At 40.6% G+C, this 22,152-nt stretch overlaps 1 protein-coding gene across 3 annotated transcripts in view; it reads left to right on the top strand.

The window, feature by feature from the left end:
* The window catches only part of CPQ (carboxypeptidase Q), a 166,875-nt gene that overhangs the window by 29,343 nt on the left and 115,380 nt on the right, over nucleotides 1–22,152 (top strand). For all 3 annotated transcript variants that reach the window (XM_048940009.1, XM_048940008.1, XM_048940007.1), the window contains exon 3: nucleotides 3,176–3,383. In XM_048940009.1, coding sequence (XP_048795966.1) covers nucleotides 3,176–3,383 — 208 coding nt within the window. The remainder of the gene's footprint in view (nucleotides 1–3,175; nucleotides 3,384–22,152) is intronic.

Here is a 22,152-nt window from a genome sequence, read left to right as displayed (position 1 = left end):
CAGCAGTACAGACAGCTGATTTATGGGTGCTTTTTTAAAATACATATTATTGGACTTTCTGTAGCTAATCAAGAGTGACTGTAATCCATCTCACCTTCCTCCTGCCTGCGAAGAATTTCAGACCTTGCTAATGCATGCAGTGCCATTTATTTCGATTGGCAGTGTGACCAACGCTGTGGCTTAGCCAAGTGTTCAGATAGAAACATACACCTCTGTGTACAGAAGACTGTAGTACTTCAGTTCATTGCTAGTTCCCGTCATTAACATTTTTCCTGTACCTCAGTTCTCAGAAATGGCATGGTGCAGTTTACTGGTTAATACGAGAAATGAAAGGAAAACCGTAGCACTATGCAGATTCTTCTGCTCACTGGCCAAGCCAACAAGTATGATCTTTCACACTGCGAGAACTACGTAGGCCTCAGCTTTGTGCTGTCAGCCAAATTTGTTGTGTTCAGAGTTCTGTCTTCTAGGCTTCATGCAGTTTACTTAATTATTCCCAAATGTCTTTCATCTCTTGGACTGTGCAGGTTATAATCTCTGTATTTTGCCTAAGTAAGCAGGCAGTTCTGCTCCCTCTTGAAATAGGTTTTCTGAACGCTTCTGTTCAATAACACACAGCCAAGCTCTGGATCAGGTAATGGCAGTAGTAAGGATAGAAGAGCATTAGAGATGTGGAGTAGAGCTGTGGGGCACTGGAGTGGTGGGAGATGCAAGGAGAGTTTGGTTGGTTTGGTTAAAGGCTCGGAGAGGTGAGACACTTCTCTTTATTAAAAGGAGCAATTCATTATCCTTTAGAGAAACTGTTGGGCTTTTTGTTTCATTTCTGCCTTTGCACTGGAAGTCTTAGGGGCTTTTACATCTGTGTTCACATACTAATTTAAACTAAATATTGTTCTTGTCGCTTTAATAGATGAGACTGAAATGGAATCAAGTGGGGCTAAAATGCAAATGAGACATTGGATTAGTCACAAGTTACACCAGTAAACTTTGTTTTGTTATGGAAAGTGCTGTAATTGCTGCTTTACATATAACATGCTGTCATTTAAGTTAAACTTGCAGAGAGAACCTTTGTTTTATTTTGTCGAAGGACAGCTTTATTTAGCTGCTTTGGGAACACTGAGAAGCAGGAGAACCTGGGCTGGAGGTCTCAGCTCTCATCCTTGACTTTAACTGCCAAAAAGCACCCTGCATGAACTCCTGATGCCTGCCTGCAGGGCAGGGCAGTAAATGTGTTGGTCCTTGACACTTCTTAGGTATTATGGATAGTTTCTAGCTGCCTGTGGCATTCTTTAAAAACCATCCAGGGTGGGTGTTTGTTCATTAATGCAGTAAAGCAGTTCCAACACCACTTACACTTCTTGCTTCCCTTGCTGAACAGGCTGCAGTGCAATGTCTGTCCTCCCAGTGCAGAGCTACATGGCCCAAGTGGAGCACTGGGACTGGAGCATTGCAACTCAGCTGCAGTGGGAGCAAGTATAAGATACAAATTGCAGCGTCAACCTACTGAGACCTTGCATTTTCTTGTGGAAAATGAGATTTTGCAGATAGCTGGCTTTATTTCCAGTGGCATGGTTCCATCTGCAGAACAATTCTGTCAGAGAGTTGCTCCTTAGTAGGTGTTGGGACCTCCAGTTCAGTAGACACAGCTGGTCTCTGTGAGCACTCTCGCCTACCTGCCAACAACAGTGAAGTAGAATTTGAAGGTGATTCTCTGCTTTGGCTCTTGGTGCCTCTTTTTGTAAAGCTAAGAATCTGAGTAGTTATTTGGTTAAAATTTTTACACCTTTCACATTAGGTAAGTCATGTAGCTAAAATCCACTGGCCTTTCCTGCAGCAGTTGATGTCTGCTGCCCTCTTAAGTGGTGCTTGCTTAGGAAACCAGACTTTTTGTATGAAACAGTTTCTGTAAGGTTCTGTACTGTAATTTGAAAGAAGCCATGAGCCTGGATATAGATGCTAGGAAAGGTGATCTTCCTGTATTTTTGTCAGTCCTTTTCATGTATTACAGCTCTAAATACAAAGCTAAAAGCTCTAAAACTTATTGGGGGGGAGGGGGGGGGGGGGGGAAGACTTTCAAGGAGGAACATTTCCTTTTTCAAATCTGATAGTTTGACTTCTTCAGCAAATCCTTACTCCTTACCAGGCCCTTGTTTTTATTTTAAATTTTCAGTGATGGCTTTTAGGTGAAATGTGCAACATGAAAACTTCAGGCCTCCATTCTGTATTTGGAAGAAAATTCCTAGCTCACACATTGTTCAGGAATTTCTACTTATCTCTGTAATCAATCAACAAAGTCAGATTTTAAACACAGTGGTAATTTGAATGAATTACTTTTTAAATGGCGTGAAATATAGCTCCCTAATTAATGTTCTGACAAGACAGAAGCATTCTCTGGCTTTGGAAAAAGCTGTTTATATATAAATTCCTTTTATTTTTTTTCTTTCTTTTTCTTTTTTTTTTTTTCTTTTTTTTTCCTTGAGCAAGATAATACAGCTATTTAAGATTATCCCAAGTGTTAAAAACAAACAGCTGGGTGGGATGTAATTTGGCCTGTGTGAATAGTTTTCCAGAAGTACCTGCCTGTGTTCTTGTATCAAAGCTGAGAAACATGGGCACCAAAGGAGAGTTCAGTAGAACTGTGGTGTTCTTCTGAATTAAATATGAAGGTGTTTTGTTGTTTGTTTTTTTTTTTCTTCTTTTTAATTTATAGACATGCTTCAACATTTTTTAAAGCCATCAAGCTTTAATTTCTTTTCACTTATGGATTTAATAATTTTGTGTTTTAGTCTATAAATATATGCTTTTATGTGTCTGATGTTAAGCTAAGTTGGTTAGCAACATATCAAAACAATTCCATCTTTCTTATTAATCCCATAGGCAGCTTTTGCAAATGTTTTTATGCTGTTAATGATTGCAGTGAGGCATTAAAGCACAGAATTCCTTCCATGTCTCCCTCATGCCCTTCAAGTGTGGTACTGCGTGTAGTTGGTTTGGGGCGCTATTACAGCTGTTTAGTACCGGTCCCCAGTGATGCTTTTTACACGGTCTTCCTTTGCCAGTAAGAAATTGGGTTTGCTTTCTTGTGTTCTGTGCAACCCATGTTTTCCTGTCTGTTAAAACTGGCTTTTGGAGAGTTACAAGAAATCTGTAAAACCACTGTAATGTTTTCTTTCAGGAATTACAGCGGAAGTCCTAGTGGTAGCCTCTTTTGATGAACTGCACAGAAGAGCTCAAGAGGCCAAGGGGAAGATCGTTGTCTACAACCAACCTTTCATCAGTTATGGTGAAACTGTGCGGTACAGATCACTGGGAGCAGTGGAAGCTGCTAAGGTTGGAGCAGTGGCATCCCTCATTAGATCCATTGCTTCTTTTTCTATTGATAGGTAAGCATTTTCTTTCTTTTCTCCTCACGTCTCACATTTCAGCCTTTACTTCACATGTCATTTTTGGGTGGGCATTTTTGTTTTTCCCAACTTAAACGTTGCCAGTTATGAGTGGGTGTTCGGTTTTGAAACTATTGGCTGCACGATAGTTCTTTTCCCTTGTGCTTTGTCATTCTTTCAAAATGTTTTCATTTTTTGTTACTGATCCAAATTGTGATTTTTTTTATTTTATTTTATTTTATTTTATTTTTAAAGAACTTCCTGTATTCTCAAGGCTAGTATGAATATTCTGAAGTAACCAAAATCACGTCTGTGGTGACAGCATGTATCAGACTATGTGTGATAACTCTCTGTATTTGACTGGACTGTACGTGCATAGTTTTTACTGTATTGGTAACTTCCTAAGCACCAGGCTGGCTTGTACTAGATGAAACAGTAGTCTGCTTCAGACACCACTAATTCAGAGCACTTTAGAAATAAGGTTGGTATTTCTCACTCTGTTCTTTAAATAAGATAGGCTGAAACCATGTTTTCTTGTATTTTAGATGTCTTAGTACATTGGCTACTTACCATATATAGTTGGTAAAAGAATTTTTTTTTTTTAATCTGAAGTTTTTTTCTGACTCTGAAATATTGTTCATAAAATGCTCATCTGTGTTGAAGAAAACAAGTTGAGGCACAGAGAGAAAATGGAGAGGAGTCTGGCCATTGGGTACACACTGTTATTTATATAGCATTTTTAAAATATGACACAGTTGTTGGTGAGTCTAATGCCTGCAGTGGGCTTTGTCCAACAGCCTGCTGGCTGAGATGAGAGATCATACAGGCTCAGAGCTGGACTGAGGACTGTGGATGAACCAGAAACATCCCCAGTCCTTCCCTCTGGAACTTGAGCTGTGTGATGAACAGGAGCCTGTGTGGTTGGAGACAGGAGTAGCTGGGTGTTTAAGCCATTTTGGAGGCTTAACTGCCTGGCAACTAAACCCCTTACACAAGGGGGTACTGAAGAGATGCATGGGTACTGATGAATGGGAAGCTGGACATGAAAAAGCAATGTGCCACAGCCCAGAAAGCCAACTGTATTCTGGGCCACATCAAAAGAAGCGTGGCCAGCAGGTTGAGACAGGTGATCCTGCCCCTCTGCTCTGTGCTAGTGAGACCTCACCTGGGGTACTGCATCCAGATGTGGAGTCCTCAGTACAGTATGAGACTTGGGCCTGTTGGAGCACATCAAGAGGAGGGACACAGAAATGATCTAAGGAATGGAACACCTTCCTTATGAGGACAGCTTGGGAGAGCTGGGGCTGTTCAGCCTGGAGAAGAGAAGGCTCTGGGGAGACCTAATAGTGGTCTTTCAGTACCTGAAGGGGGGCTGTAAGAAAGAAGGGGACAGACTGTTCAGCAGAGTATGCTGGGATAGGACAAGGGGAAATGGTTTCAAAGTAAAAGGGAAAGGATTTAAACTGGATATATGGAAAAAGTTTTTTTACAGTAAAGATGGTGAAACACTGGAACAGTTGCCTAGAGATGAGGTGGATGCCCCATCCCCAGAGACATTCAAGCTCAGGCTGGCAGGGCTCTGAGCTACCTGTTCTATCTGTAGGTGTCCTTGTTTATTGCAGGGGAGTTGGACTAGATGACATTTAAGGGTCCCTTCCAACTCAAACAAGTCTATGACTCTGTGGACTTTATAAAAGTAAGTGGTGCTGCATTTTGTAATACTATTCTGTTTGGCTTTTGTGTGTTCCAAGTAGTGCATGTTATTTGTTGCTACCCCCAGCTGCCCGTTAGGTCTTTACCCGAAGAGTCATCGTTGTCTGTGGCTAACCTGACCCTGAGTGTGTGCCACACTGGAGACATGTCCTGTTAGGGTAATGGCATGGTTTCTTTTTAATCTGTGGTCCTTGGTTTTGTTACTATAGAAGTGAAGGCTAGGAAGCAGGAAGAAGTAGTATAGCATTGGGTCTTTCTTGTGGCTGACAATGGGAAGTGGCTGGGGCTGGCATTTGGAAGCACTCTTGAGTCCACTATTGGGGTCAGAATCTATGTGGTCACATCTAAGCAGTGTTAGAATTGTGCAAACTTCATCATTTGTGATGCTTCAGAAAGTGTGAGAAGTGAAGTAATGTTGACTAACTGACTTGGATCATGTGCTATGCTGTTGGTGTTGTGCTTGATAACATTTTTATGTGTTTCATATGTTCCCCTAAAGAAGCTGACATTATGTGCTTAAATTGCTTTCTTGAAAATAAAGTATTTTGAATTCAGATACTGTCCAAACCATAGTAGTGCTCCACAAATGTATCACTTTATAATACATTTTCTAGTACTAATAATGTTCTAGTAAATTTAACACTGTTGAACAGAAAGTGGAATATGTTTCAAAAATAGTTTTATGGGGAAAAAAAAAAAAGGTATCTTTTGCAAATAGCCTTATTTGTTATCATTAGAGAACATTGTAATCTATGACCTGTTGATTGTCTGAAAACCAGATGATCTGAGAGCTGATCTTTCCACTCCTTATTTCCGGCACCCTGCAGAGGCATTCATTTAAAAGCTGCTCTTTGCATCTTCTGTTTTCCAACCTGTTTCTGGAAGTGTTTTTTACATGTAATGTAAATTATAGAGATGTGGAACAGAGGTAGAGGCTCAAGGTAGTAAGGCCTGTTTACGAGATCTGAATACTGTGTTACAGTTATATCAGAATTCAATGAAAAGAGAGGAAACACAGCTGCCAAATGCATGTTTGTTTAGAAGCATTGAATCCTTAATCTATGCTGTGAGCTGAGGTGTCAAAAGCAATTTCAAATTTAGATGCTGCCAAGAAGCACTTTTTTCATGGGGTGTACTTTCTGTCCCTTCCACACTTAGCTTCACTTAGGAGTTTCTTTTAGGGAAGGAGGAGGAATTTGTTAATCTATTTTTCCCTGCAATAAGAGAAGTATTCAGGCTCAGTCACTTCTGCCCCTCCGTGGTGCACAGATCTGTGTTGTGTTTCTGTCAGGAAATAAGCATTGCTGCAGACAGAATGGATTCTCCTGTATCTGTGCCTCCTCCTGTGTTTTCTTCTGTTCCCTGTTTGTGTCCCCTTGTCAGTCTATAGCTGTGCTGTGCTGTGCTGGGCATTCTGCTGGGATGCAGTGCCTCTCTTCAGCCAGCATCTGGGGCTCCTCTTGCCTAAGCTGCTTCTTAGCGTGATTAATAGCAAATGCTGCATTGCTGGAGGGAACAAGTTAGCAAGTTAGAAGGGTGAGAGATGAAAGGTAATGTGCTGTTGAAAGGCTTCTTAGTATTGTGAAAGAAACTCCTGCATTCTTCCAGTTTGTACACTACTACTTTGTTGACCAGAACCTTCACTTTGGAGAGCCCCCAGTCCACCTATGCACCTATATATGAGTAAGTGATAGTGGTATTAGGGCAGTTTTCCAAAGCAAACATATTAGAAGAAAGTATCCCCCTAATACTTACTGTCCCACTTCCCTCAGGTCACCGAAGTGCAGAACTTCACTGTTTTCCCTCAGTTATATCAGTGTGTTTTTTAGTGTGGGGGGTTTTTTGTTTGTTTGTTTGTTTTTAAGATTGCAACCTATATTGAACAGGGCCTGTTGCTACTCTGTTTGCAACAGGTTAAGCTGGCTAAAACAATGAAAACCTCTTCACGGTGTAATTTCTAGGTGATCTTGCAATGTGAACAATATTGGTAGGTTAAAAAGAAGTGCAGTCTAGTCAATCAGCATCTTAGGCTTATTGAGGCAGGTTATTAAAGTTTACTGACAGGATGGAATTGGTAAGATCCCAGAGTGAATGAAATCAGTGTTCTCTTACTGGCAGCCTGCTGACTGTTCCTTGGTCCAGAATTGGCAAGCAGCTACCATGCCATCAAGGGCAAAAACTGTGGATCCTGAAGGGAACCTTTGAGCAGAGGTAGTGTGGGCAGCATATTTTTCATTAAGGTATGGTAATAGAGCTGTAGAGAGCATAAAACTGCTTAGGGTCTCAGGCACCCCAAGTCTGAACGAGGGCAAGAAGGAATGAACTTAAATATTGCTTTATTGTTCAGAGGGACCTCGACAGGCTGGAGGGCTAGGCTCGGGTGAACCTAATGAGGTTCAACACGGCAAAGTGCAGGGTTTTGCATTTGGGCCGGAAGAACCCCAGGCACCTGTACAGGCTGGGAGGAGTGATCCTTGAGAGCAGCTCGGCAGAGAAGGACCTGGGGGTCCTGATGGACGAGAGACTGAACATGAGCCAGCAGTGCGCTCTGGCAGCTCGAAAGGCAAATGGGATCCTGGGCTCCATCAGGAGAGGGGTGGTCAGCAGGGACAGGGAGGTGATTGTCCCTCTCTACTCGGCTCTTGTGAGGCCCCATCTGGAGTACTGTGTCCAGGTGTGGAGCCCTCGGTACAAGAAAGACATTGAGATTTTGGAAAGGGTCCAGAGGAGGGCAACTAAGATGATCAGGGGGCTGGAGCACCTCCCCTATGAGGACAGGCTGAGGGAGTTGGGCTTGTTCAGCCTGGAGAAGAGAAGGCTGCGGGGTGACCTCATTGCAGCCTATCAATACCTGAAGGGAACCTACACCCAGGAGGGGAGTAAACTCTTCAAAAGGGCTGACAACAGCAGGACTAGGGGAAATGGTTTTAAGTTGAAGGAGGGAAGATTTAGGTTGGATGTTAGGGGGAAGTTCTTTACTAGGAGAGTGGTTAGGCCCTGGAACGGGCTGCCCAGGGAGGTTGTGGATGCCCCGTCCTTGGACGTGTTTAAGGCCAGGTTGGACGGGGTCCTGGGCAACCTGATCTGAATATGTATGTTTGGTGGCCCTGCTAGGCAGGGGGGTTGGAACTACATGATCCTTGGGGTCCCTTCCAACCTGGGTGATTCTGTGATTCTGTGTGATTCTGTGATTCTGTGTTATTAGAGCTGGTGCCAACTCATCAGTGATAGTGAAGAGCTTTGTTTTGTTGAGTTTCAAGGGCAGAGTTTGTTTAGGGTTAGGACAAAATGGTAATTGATTTAGAAATAAAATTGCCTACACGGTCTCTCTTGGCTTGTTCAAAGATGGCAGTACTTCCATGGCGTTTGTTACCATGTAGTCCAGCTCTTCTGTCATGTTAGGAGAGATCTTGAAATTGTCAGTGTTTCGTGTCAATGTTTTGTGTCAGAGTCAAATGATTCTGCTACTTCATAGGTGTCACCTTTCCAGTGAGTTTTGTTACTCAAGAGAAAGTCGCAGTAACAAGTTTGCCTTGTCCTCCTTGCAAATGTTATGACTACCTGTCTTCCAGTAACAAATTCCAAGGTGTTGGCAATTTGGTGGTGAAGATGCTGAAAATCTGTATATTAGGAATCAAGAGTAACAGAACTACTCTCAAGGAACCTTCTGAAATAACGTGTATTATTGTAACTAATCAACAGTATTCATAGTATTTGTTTTTTTGCAGAAGCCAGGATGTTGACTTTTTTTTTGCCTTAGTAGCTTGACTGTACTGTGATTACTGGTCTTGTACAAATTGAAACATGTTGTAGGTGTATCTGCTGTTGTGTGCAATGAACTGATGAGTGTTTCTCAGTTTGTGGTGGATATTATGGCAAAAATACTCAGTTTACAAAGCAGAGTTAGAAAATGTGGTTGTGATAAAGTAGCCACAAGTCTACTCTTTTACTTCCTAGCTGTAAGTTTTTAGAACGCACTATAGGCAGGCCAGAGATATCCATTCACTGTTAAAATGGTCCATGGCATTTGTCTTGTGTGAATATGCTCTTATCAGTGTGAGACTGTGAGGACATCTTTCTATTCCTTGAGAACCACAGATTAGATAATGCTGTAACACTGCATCTTTCTCTTCTTTTTATCCCTTTTTATTTATTTATTTATTTATTTTTTACCCCCAGTTGGTTTATCTGCTTTTGCCACATAAGGTAACAGATACCATTGGTGTATATACATTGTACCCTCAAAAATGTATCTGGCATTTTCTTTTCCTTTCCTGCCTTTCTTTTCGTTCTTCACTGCTTTGTGAACAATTCATTCCTTTCTTGATCGCTCTGGCAACATGAGTGTCATTTCTTGGCTCTCGTGTGCTGGCACAGTGACTTTTAACACATCACCTCTTCCTAATGCTAATGTTTGGTCTGCTGCCCTTTGTTCCAGATGTGAAGCTTCCTCCTTTCATGGATATTCTGGCTTAAGGAAAGTAGTGGCTTCATGGGGATGTTCAACTTCTGCTCTTTCTGTCAAGTTTTCTGAAGTCTGGAATGGCACAGGAGTTTTGATAGCATTTCTTTTGCTTGTATTTGAGGGTGGTTTGTTTATTTGTTACTTTTTTAACAAAGAGATGCATTTGACCTTTAAAACTGGTGTGTTTTCATTGAAATGCTATACACTCTGGTTATGATAGCTGACCCGGAGGCTCCTTTCCCTCCTGTTCTGCCCCTCCTTTTACCATGCATGCCAGTATACTTAATTTTGCTGCCATCTTAGTGGTCTTTCTTAACTGCTGTGTTTAAATGGAATTGAATTTCAGCTGGTAAGCGCTCCAGAGAAGCACAAGGCTGCAACCTGTATAGTAGCAGTTCTTTATTAATAAGAGAGTCAGCATGACCTGAGTCCATCCTACTCATGAGAGCTGTAGGGGAGTCCCTCAGCAACCCTCCAGCACTGTGTGTGAATCAGGCTGAGCAGACGTGTATTCTCTTCCCTGTATCAGTGCCTGTGAGTCAAGCAGATAAGATATGTCACTGTGCCCTAGAGGGCTGCCTCTCTTCTGTGTTTAATGGCCTGGGTCACCAGCTATTAGTATGTTTCTAAATGATGAGCTGTGTCATAAAATGATTTCTGGAGCTCTGCAGCTAACTACTTCTTGCTTGCTATCTTATTTTATTTTATTTTAAGCATTTAATAAACCAATTTCTATGAACAGGTAAACCAGTAGTTGCACTAAATAGGAGTCAGGTTATTCTTATAGTCACTTATTCTTCAGTAACATCATCTGTTGAAGCATGAGACTGGCCATCCATATGGTTCTTTAATTAAAAAAAATAATAAAATCTTGGGCACTTGAGCTTAACTAATTTTTTTTATTGCATCTGATACCCATTGAAAGGAAAATAGCAGAATTGTTTTATGTATACAAAACTAAATAGGAATTTTGTATTATTAGTTCTTGTAAGTTTTTGGGTTTTTTTTTCCACTTCCCTCTGTACGCTGTTCTTTTACCCTGGGATAGTGACCTGGTAACTGCAGGATCTGGGCTGTGGAAGCCATGCAGCCTCAGTGTATGGATATATTTTAATTCATCTGTAAACTTGCTTTCCTTTATTTTTTTTTTTTCTTTTTTTTTTTTCTTTGCAGTGGAATACTTTGTATCTGGTTCACTTGGAATTAGGGAAAGTATTTTATTGGTTGTTTGAACTTCCTCCCCTTCTGATTGCTACAAATCATTATTTTAAAACATTTTTTTCCCCACCTGATTAGTTAATAATAATTAAAAAACAAAACAAAACCCTTTTTTTTAAAAAAGCTACAATTAAAGCTTTATGGTTAACAGAGACTGAGCATATGTTAGCAGTTGGGCCATGCTGTGTACATGATGGAGTGCATCTTCTGGCTTAGTTTCACTAGAATGGAATCCAAAACTTGCACTCCAGGTGGATCACTTCAAAAGCTCAGTCTCTCTTCACACTGAAAGGCTGAAGAGACATACCTTGTGAGACCTCCAGAACAGTTACGTAATCTGCATGAGACTTCAAATTGTTTGTGAAGTAGCTGTCAGATGTGTCCTCTGTGATATAAGAATCACTGTGCAGATGCAAGTTGTTGCTTGTGATTGCCAAATGGTGGTTCCAAGAGGGGGCGTGAACAGAGCCAATGCTTTCTGTATGTCAGGGAAGATGAAGTTAGGGATCATTGGAAAAGATGGGGAGGGACTTTCTGTAAGGGTAGCAACAGGAACAGGGAAAATGATTTCAAGTTGGAAGAGGGTAGATTTAGACTCTCTACTGGGCATAAATTCTTCACTGTGAGGGTGGTGAGACACTGGAACAGGGATGTCCCTGGAAGCACTCAAGGCCAGGCTGGATGGGGCTTTGAGGTGTCCCTGCCTATGGCAGAGGGTTGGAACCAGATGATATTAAAGGTCCCTTCCAACCCAAACCATTTTCTGATTCCATGATCATCACTGCGTTTCAGCTGAGTGTGGCTCCTCAATGCTGATGAGTATGTACAATCAGACATTATTAGTGAAAACTGTTTGATAGAATGGTGGAACTAGATTTCCTTTTTATCAACGAAGAACATGGAGAAAGGTCTCTTTTAAAGGGAGAAACTCACTGACTTAACTTTCCAGAAGTAATGTTTTCCAAAGGATGTCTGGGACACGAGACATTTCTTTGAGTGTAAAAACAAACTATTTCTGTAATCCTTGAGTGAAAAAAAAAATACACTAAATTTACCTTTTTTCCATTTCATTTATGGTGCTCAGTTGGTATCTGGGATTTTTCTTGACCACTTGCAATGCTCTGTAATTCGGATACTGGTGTTCCAGTTGTACTTCCAGGGAGCTAACAGTTGTCGGAAAGGCTGAAAATAAAGACTTTGTGTGTTACTTGTGGATCTGTTGCCTTCATTTATTTTACTCTGTAAACTTTCTTTGCTTGTTGCCATATCACAGTGACAGAGAACCTGTTGTTACTATTGCCTCGTTCTGGTTTTCAGGTGGCTTTTTTCCTCTCTGTCAGGTGCATTTTATACTTACAGGGTGAAGTGATGGTTGTGGACTATAAAAATCTTTTGAGTTGAAGGTGACTCTTAAAGGTCATCTGGTCCAAGCCCCTGCAACGGACAGGAACAGCTACAGCTAGACCCTTCTAGCCTGACACTGAGTGTCTCCAAGGACGGGGCAGCCACCATCTTTCTTGGCAACCTGTTCTAGTGCTTCACTATCCTTGTTGTGAAAACTTTTTTCATTATATTCAATTTAAATAATCACTGTTTTAGTTTGAGACCTTTCCCTCTTGTCCCATCACACTAGATCCTACTACAGAGGAAGTGGTTTCAAACTAAAGGACTTATTTTCTTTCAGCAGGGGAGAAAACGCACTCTTGGTCAAGGTAGTTTAGAATTGATCTCTGAGGGAGCTGGAAAACCGGTCAGCCTGATGTTCAGAGTCCTCTGTCTTGATGCTGCAGAACTTCTATAAAGTCTTCTTGTGAGTAGGCAGCACCTTCTGGCCATTTTGTGTAGGCTTGAGGAGTGCACAGACATGCACACAGCAGGAAGCTGAGTGATAGCCGTGGAGATGTAGCAGTAATTCTGCATTGTGAAAAGGAGCAGCAGGAAAGACTGCTGTCTATGAGCACTTATCACTTAAGGATAGTACAGTCACAAAAATTGTTCATAGGAAACCTTGCAGAGAGAGATTGTCCTGGGGCAATATCCTATGGTAACAGGATACAGTAATATTTTCTTCTATTCTCCTCAGTGACCAGAAAACAAAGATAAAACTCTCATTTGCAGTGCAGTAAGGGGAAATAAGAACATACCATGTTTTGTAAGTCTCTGGTGGGCTTGTGAAAGATTCTGGTGATGTTCATAGCACTGCGTTGTCTTGTTCCCCTAAGAGGTATGAATTGGCGGAGTGCTATGGGATTTATTTTCTTGTCCTGCACTTAAGGGCTTTCCCTGCAAGATGTCTCAGTATATTGTTGACTGACAATTCATTAATTTTTACTTTGCTTCTTGTGTTCCCTGAAGGCCAAAATGCCAGACTGCATCTCGCAGTGCAGTCTTTCTGCTTGTTTTTGGGCAAACCCTAGCTGACAGCCAGATAACTTGCATGTCTTAAAGAGAAATGGAGCCTTTTGCTAATATTCCACAGTCAATAAGATAAAAAAAGAACAGTTTTATTCTGCCTTTGCATTCATTGCTGGTTCACATATATAAAGATGTTGACCTTATAAAACTGCCACGTCTTGAGTTTCTTGCACTGAGCTGTAAGGAGTTACAGCTGTGCTTGCTGAGCTCGAGTACTGGGAATTTTAGCACTTTTATGTGATTTCCTGTTAATTTAACCCTAATCAGTTCTGGCACTCTTCAGTAGTGTTGGCCTCTTCTGAGTCTCTGAATATCAGTGCCTATGAAAATAATGTTAACAAGTTCAGAACCACCTAGCATCATCACAATGTCTTGCTCCATCAGTTGCAGGTCCTGTTTTGGTGCTCTTGTGTTATTCAATTTTCTTGATTAAATTGACAAGCGTCTTACCAGTATGTGGAGTCCATAAATACAGAGGATAAAGGGAAAACCTGACAACAAAACTGCAGACAAAGATTTCTGAAAAGGATCTGAGTAATACAGTGCCAGCAAATTATTTTTACAAGAGGTGTGTCTATTTCTCATCTGCTGATAAGATGTGAGAAAGATGTAGAATGTCGTTTCATTTTACTGTAATTCTCCATGCTTTTTCCATGAAGTGTAGCACTGAGGGCTTTACCTGGAGAGATTATGAGCTGATGAGCACATGACTCTGGACAACTGCTAGAGATTCAGCAATACCAGAATGTATCAGAATCATACTTTAGTTGATGTTTGGGGAACCAGAAGACAGGAGTTGGTCCCAACTTGTGATATTCTATAATTCCACAATTCTAATACTCGCCATTGAAAAACAAACAAACAAAAAAGGGTACTGAGAGTAGGGACTGTGCTCCTTGATGTATAATGGAATTACTCTAGTAATTTCAAGATATACTGCAAACTCTTGGGTTTTTTTTTGGTTTTTTTTTTTTTTAAATCTTGAGCTGAAACAGTTTGTATTGTGGTCTACTGTATAAATTTCCCCACGTATTCAGTTTTATTATTTTCATATTTTGGTTTTTTAGTCTGTACTTTCCAGTAAGTACTGTTTCCATTTCCTATACTGCTCATTCTTTCTCAAGATCTTTTTGGTATTGTTCTTGACATATGGATATTATTTAAAAAAAAAATTACCTTCAAGTTACTGAACAGTTTTATTATGTGTGCACTAATGTTTTATTTATGAAACGTGCTGAATGTACTGTAGGACATCTGAAGTATTCTTGTCAAGGTTTACTGCCTATTTCCAAAAGCGAGCACAAGTTTGTGTAGGGACTGACTGGCTTTATTTGCTCTAAAACCTATTTGATGTGTACAACAGTATGTTTTATTCCAATATGTAACTTCTTACTTATGACCTGTAACACAAACAAGCAAACAAACCTAGGTGCCACTTGGTGAATACACCTAGTGTGGTATTCAGCTGTTAATATCCATAATCTCTGTGCTTTATGCACCAGGCATGCAAAGGATTTGGAAGAACTAATTTCTCATTTTGTATTGCCTTGTTTTCTCAAATGTGGGCAAATATATTGTTTGTTCCAACATACTATGATTTCTCTTTACAAGAATGGTTGTATTATTTTCCAGCTGTAGGAGGCCTCTGGTTTTGCTAGTTCTTCTACTTCCTACGGTTGTGCTTGTAGCTTGTCAATGTGGTAGGATGTTTCTATGTTATTTCATTAAATGCTGTCTTCACATAGGATGGTCTCACCTGGTTGCATTAGCTCTACGATGATGTGTGTTCAGGCATTTAAGTATCATCACAGAATCATAGAATGGCCTGGGTTGAAAAGGACCACAAAGATCATCCAGTTTCAACCCCCTGCTATGTGCAGGGTCACCAACCACCAGACCAGGCTGCCCAGAGCCACATCCAGCCTGGCCTTGAATGCCTCCAGGGATGGGGCATCCACAACCTCTCTGGGCAGCCTGTTCCAGTGTGTCACCACCCTCTGTGTGAAAAACTTCCTCCTAAAGTATGTCTGAAGCCTCTCCTGTCTCAGTTTAAAACCATTCCCCCTTGTCCTATCACTATCAACCCTCGTAAACAGCCATTCCTCTTCCTGTTTATATGCTCCCTTCAAGAATTGGAAGGATCAGGTAGGATCAGCTAGACCTGTTTGTATAATGGAGCTAGAGATTTTTGGCACAGAAATTTTGACTAGTGAACCTAGGAAGGTTCAATACTGTCATGGTTATTGTTTAGAATTCTTTTCTAAATAGATCCTGATGTTGATAGCCAACAGTACCACCGGACTCTTCCCTGTAAACGTAATGTTTTTTGCTTCCTAAGTGTAGCCATTAGAGTTACTCTAATCCTTTTCTCTAGCTTTGGTTCCCCCTTCAAATCCAATCAGTCACCTGAGCCTCCCTCATTGTGTCCATCTTCTTGCATCAAATACTAATTCTTTGATCTTCCTGCAGGGTAAGGATAAATGGTGAAGATCCTTCTCCATCTGGTTTAATAAATGAGCAGTGCCAACTCCTGTCTCTGCTCTGCCAGTAATGCCAGCTTTGATTACTTGCCTCTTGCCTTCTCCTTCAGGCACCTTATACTTTATCTCTCATGCTGTTTCTGTACTTGGGAGGATGGTGCAAATTGAAAGCTGTGTCTTTACTGTCTTTCAGCTTTCCTTTTTAAATTGACCTTTGGCTTGGGATTACAGATTGTACCCACATATCATTGCCTGGGTAGGTGAACAGGGTCTTTGACTTCTATACTGTTTCACCAATACCCTGTTGTTCTAGTCAATCTCAGCAGTAGTTCTGCATTGGCTGTCTAATGTAAATACTGCAAATACTCTGTGAAGTGTAGAGTTCCTGTTTTTTTTATCCACTCTGATTTACTATTTTTGTATCAACTTCATTACATTACTGCAGTAACGACTGCAAAGTCAAATTTCATCTCAAGAAAAAATGTTGAAACCATTGTACCATTTATCTTTGGAAAATCCAGACTGATTCTAGACATTTGTGCACAGGACAACAGAAGATACTCGTGATGAGGGAGAATAATCACAGGAATTGATTAAAAACAGGGATTGTGAAGTTCCATTCATCACTCTGCCCTTGTGTTCCCCAGGGATCCTGAGCAGCTCACTGCTATTTCTCTCTTCCCTTGTTTAAAAACAGAAGTAGTATTTTTGGAACACCAATGTAGTATACCATTTGTGCAGTCTGCTGGGAAGAGACATCATTAGAAGTTGATTCTTCTAAAACTGTGATCATGTTGACAATAATAGATTATGCTGTAATTTGCCTGTACCAAAACCAGTAGTAGTTGCATTGGGTGGCTACATCTGATGAATAATCTACTAAATAACCATTGCATTTTGTTTTTCAATACAGGTGTGTGATTGTTAACATCTGCTGGATTGAGAATCCAGGTTGTCTTAATACAGATCTGCTGAAAAGATCTGGCAGTTGAATGACAGAGAATGGAGTTCATTATTTTGAAATATCGTATTTTTTAGTGTAAATATTTATAACCTATTGGTTGATTGCAGCTCAGAGGATTTGGATTTTGAGTTTAATTCAATAGCAACTCACTGTGAGATTCTTGAAGCTTCTGGAAACAGCGTGAAGGAGCTGGAGTTTTGTAAAAGTAGTTTCTTTGTAACAGATCTTTATCATCAGGGAGAACATTAAGGCTAGAAATTAGGTCTTGGGTTTGAAATGTGATTGTGGCAGAGGTCTGAGGTTTGGAAGAAGGATGCTCACAGGAGGAATGTAAGGAAGGCTTTAATAGTTGTTCTATAACCTGTGTAATGCTCGTTCTTTTTCAGGGTGTAGAGCATGGTATTTCTTTGAGGAGGGTCTGTGTCACTCTCTTCCTGCAGTCTCCAAAGAAGAAGAAAACAACTTTCAGAGCTCCCAGTTTCAGGCTATGAGAAGGCTGTAGCTGATCCTGGGGAGGCATGGGAGAGCTAGAAAGAGTTTCAAGGGACCAGACAGCTTGAGTATACACTTCATATCTCCAGAGAGGGTGTTAGAGTGGACTGTTTGTGCTTGAGCAAGGAATCAGCACCGTCCAGATGCTGCCAGCACCTGGAATCTAATATCCTGGTCTGCTGAGTTCAGCTCAGAGATCATTGGACACTGGATGCAACTCCACAAAACTATTTGTTTCTCTTTTTTTTTTTTTTTTTCTTAATTTATAATGCTGAAAATTGAGGAAAACAGAAGTTGTATGCTGCAGTACCAGAGAGAATTCTGATATTTCAGTGTTGCCAGAAACGTGATGTGAATAGGCATACCCATGAGAAAACTAAGCAGAGCTACTTAGAATAATAAGTGCAGCTGCAATTTATGGTTTTAGAAACATAAATGTTTTTCAGTACCTAAAATTAGGCTTCAATCATATAAAACTTTGTATGGTACTTCTCAGCAACACTCAGTGATGGATTCTTAACCCTTTCCCATGTAGAGCTTTCCCTGTCTTATTTCCCCATTTTAGCCTTTCCCATTTTATTCCTCTGATATTTGGGTGTTACTTACTGTTAGACTTGAGAGTTAGGGAAAATGTGGCAGAATCCAGGCAAGTGGGAAAAGTTGACAAGTAACTGAAGAACACCATTGCAAAGCATCAGAAGTGTTCAGGTAGTGTTTGTCCTTAAGATTTTCTAGTGAAAGGAAAGGAGACTGCCATTCATTCCTCTGAGAGTCTTCCCCGTAAGGTGTCTAAGTTGAAGTACCTAATTAGTCATGTGTCTATTAATACAGTTATTTTTTTGGAGAGCAGTTTGAAATGCTTAGATCAGTATCAGCTCATTGTGGATGTCCTTGGCTGTGTATCTATTTTAGCAGAAGATACGATGTAGAAGGAGAAATGCTGTTGCTTTTAGGTCTAGGTGAGTCAAGAAAACATAACAGTATTTCAGATAACTCAGCTCAGTTTGGTATACTTCGGTATACTTTGGAAATTGTGGGATATTAGGAAGAGCATCTGTGAGATTTGAAGGGATTTTTAGTCCAAGTATGTTTTTAGCTGAGAAGTTCTGACTACAAACATGCTGTTTTCCACCTCTACAGTCAGAAAGACCGTAGGGGTTAGCAAGGAGTGCAGCTCAGGCTCTGACTTTGTGGCTCAGCCTGGCCACCAGTATTTCAGAAGGATGCTGTCAGAAGGGTCTGTCTCCCATTAAGGGTTTTGGTGTTGACAGGCCAGGGATTTCCAAGGAGGATGATTTTTTTTTTATCAGCATCTTTGCAACCAGGCCACTCAGTAGGTTTAGAGCTCTGGTTTTGAGGCAGTAGGAAGTGGTACTGTGTGCAGTTAGCATAGGTCATGTCTGCTATCAGCTGACATTGCAGGTAAAATAGTTCAGTGTCTAAGCTGTGGGTAAAGCACTATGCTCTTAAACCAGGAGTTTTGTTAATACTGATATTAATCAATGGACCCTTTATGTTCATGCAGATGAAACGACTAAAAACCCACGCTGGTGGCTGAATACAAAGGCTTTGCAAGCTGCAAGTCATCTTTGGGCTGCACTTCAGAGAACAGCTGCTTTATGCTACACGATGAATAGTTGTGAATGCATACATTCAGCGTTGTTCTGTACAGTCCTGTGTTTGTTTATAGACAAGAAAGATTCAAAACAAATACCATCTCCAGTGAACAGCTTCAGTAATTGTGCTTACACCTAAGTACAGCACGGAGTATTTTACTGTTGTTTTACAGAAACAACTTTTTGTTTGACAACTGAAACTATATTCAGCCTACGTGCATTAACTTGTGAGACTAACACACTTCTGAAATCATGCTACAATTCTGAGTAGATATGTTTTTAAACAGTTATTCTATTTATGAAGTTTGCGGTCTTGGTGTTAATCATTAAAGGTCAAAGACATAGTTTTCCTGCATGGTGTTCTTTAGGCACCAAAAGTCATTCTTACCTGGCCTTTCAACACTAGGAAGAAAACTTCCAGTTTTTATTATGTTGTTGTTCTGCACTGCTAAAGAAGGTGGGCTTCAGTCTTTTCATATATGGAGCTTTGAGGCCATACTTGGTGTGCAGTCCATGCCTGTGTGTGAATGCAGCTGACCTGCTGCTTGCCCTTCCTCTTGGAGGCTGCTTGAGCAGGAGAGTAGCACCAAGAGCAGGTGAGTGAGGAGGAAGCCTCCTGCACAGCCCTCTTCTCCTGGAGCTGTTACAGGGAGAGCTGTAGCGGTCTCTTTTCATTTGGTCTGAAATCTTGTGATGTTCCTAAATCCAATTCACTTTCTCCACCACTCTTTTGATGTGTGTGCTTCTATCTCTTCAGTAAGGTCCGAAAATGTGTGTGTATTTAAATTTACTTAGGGTCTGTGAAATTCATGGTTATTGTTGTACCTCCCTACCAAAGCTTCCAGCCTGCTACCTTTTATCAAAAAAACGTTTTCCTCAGCAACATGGATAAACTATAAATTGGAAAGAAAATTGCATCATTTCAGGCAGTCTTTTTTCCACCAGAGACTCTAGTATGTACTTTTAATTGGATTCTAAAACAAGCCTTAAAATGTAAGAGCAGGATGGAGGGCAATCTTTTCTCTCTCTTTCAGTAGATGATGAAGGAATCCCTACGATAAAATGGAAAGAGAACAAATCTTCAAGCAGTAAGCAAAATAGTGCAAATAAGTAGGATGTATTGCAGAGCACAATAAACTTGGTGTGTAAAACAAAACAGGAAGAAAGGAAGTATTGCCACTTGATAGCCATTTCTTTTTTCTTTTTGAGGAAGGAAAATGACTTGAGTTCTTAAGATTTAACCATCTTATTGGGAAACCCCTACATTCATTTCCTTGTGGATGCCACTCTCAGCACGGAAGTGAGTCAGGCATTCTCCCCAGTATGGTTTGCACTGGAAAGATTTTGTTCAGCCCCGTACTCTTCATTTACCAGGCATAGGACTAATTGCAGGGAGAGGAGCTGTTCAGAGGAAACACAGACCTGCTGGGGGATTTTCTATTTTATCTGATTTAGATTACGAAGCTCATGGGAGAATGTGCCACAGTCAGCAAATACAGCCAGGGAAAGAGTGCTAGTGCTTGGCATGACGTTTTGCCATGCTGCTCAGTATTTAGTCCTAATTTTGAGGAGTGATTGTAACATTGTAATAAGCTTTAAAAATATGTTCTGTTGCTAAAAGGAACTTTTCTGCTTACAGTGAATGACAAATTTGAGACTGAAAAATTCAGAAATATATCTAACTCTGAGGTGACAGGCAGAAATGTCTGTGTTTTGAAAATAAAAACATACTGTTTTATTGGAGAATGATTTTGTCAAGTTAGTGACAGATAATGTACCCTGAATGCTCAAAAATTTCATTTTAGATTTCATGAATATCTTTGTATGATGTGTGAACTGCATGGGCATCAGGTACTTTCATGTGGAGCTACTGAAATCTCTTACTAGAGGGGAAAAATAGGTGGTATCCCTTCTCTCTCTATATATATTTTTTTGCTAGAATAATTTTTATTCTTTTACCCTCATCTGTCTTTTTTTCACTCAAACATAGTATGTATTGGATTTTATTCCTTGTTAAATAGAACATCTAAAAGGAGTTCATTACTCTATAGAAATGAAATCTATGGGAGCAGGAAAAGCATTTGTGTAGTGAAAATGTTTCCAAGATTCAGTTTTCTTCAGAAAATGAAGAGGCTCAACGAGTGTCTTATAGTAGCTCTTGGTTTCTTTTGGTTTGCTAACTGCTTGATGCTTCATCCAGTCAGGTCCTTTGCTCTTTCTTTGCATATCCTTTATACCCCCTAAATTAGTCAGTTTTTATAGCTTGTTTTTTTTTTTTTTTTTTTTTTTTCCTAATTAATGGCCATGGAAGCTCTACTGATATTTTGTGAAAACCCATAAACAGAAAAATCACTAAATTTTTCTATTTCCTCTCTTCTGTTTCACTCCTGGCATTTTATTTTGTGTTATTTATGATGAAGGTATTCAAGTTATCGTGTCTAGTTTTTTACTGTTCTCTCCTTTTGTCCATCTAAATGGTTGCCCTTGGTGCTCAGATGCTCTTCTTTCTCCTACTGTTTCCAGGGTCACGTTAGCCCTCTGTCATTCACATTCATATCTGGTGTTTTTTTCTGGACTTTCCTTGCATCCCTGCTGACCCTTAAGCCTTACTTCTTAAAATGTAAATCTGTATCTGCATGAGGCCTTGTGTTGCAGCACCAGCAGCAGAGAGAGGCAGTTCCTAACTATTTTTCCATTTAAGATGGGCTTGAATTTTAGTCTTCTTAGGGAGGACAGTGCCCAGAGAATGTGCTGCTCAGGAGGATGTGAGGTGTAGAGAAGGAAGGAAGGAAAGCTCCATCCACCCTCTCATTTTTGGACTTGAAACTTTTCCCTTACTCCTCTCCATGTTCCTCCGCAGTTACCTGTTAGAAAGGAAGAATTTTCATGGTGAGTGAGACCAAGATTGGTATCTTCCTTTCCTATCCTTTTTGCTCAGCTCACTGAAAGCTGTTTCCTGTGTGCTACCCTTTACCACGATCAGCTCTCTGAAGGGTGAGGAGCCTGCCCTTCCCATGCCCTGATGCTTTGCATTCCATGCTGGAGGAAGGTAAAGCTCCAGTGTCACTTTGTGTATATGCCTGAGAACAGGACTCTGTTACTCTCTGTCTGACGAGGCAGAGACTGGGACACACTGATGTGGTAATTGGTCCTTTCCTGAGAGCTGTGATGCCACTTCACACTTGTTTGTGGATGATCATTTTAACATGAGTATTCCTTACTGATAATAATGAATGTCACTAAGTGGAGAAGGTGTGAGGGCCAGAAAAGTATTCTGGACAGCTGGCCGGCTACAGTTTGCTTATGTATTGCTGGCCCTGTGACTCCTCTTACATTCTCTGCTTTCCAAATAAAGAAAATGTGTTTTCTTTTGTGTTTGGATTTATTTACATCCTTCCTGTAGGTA

This window comes from Lagopus muta, chromosome 3 (assembly GCF_023343835.1).
Source record: "Lagopus muta isolate bLagMut1 chromosome 3, bLagMut1 primary, whole genome shotgun sequence".
Lineage (NCBI taxonomy): Eukaryota > Metazoa > Chordata > Aves > Galliformes > Phasianidae > Lagopus > Lagopus muta.
The sequence above is the reverse complement of the archived record's forward strand: the minus strand, read 5'-3'. Positions and strand labels throughout refer to the sequence as shown.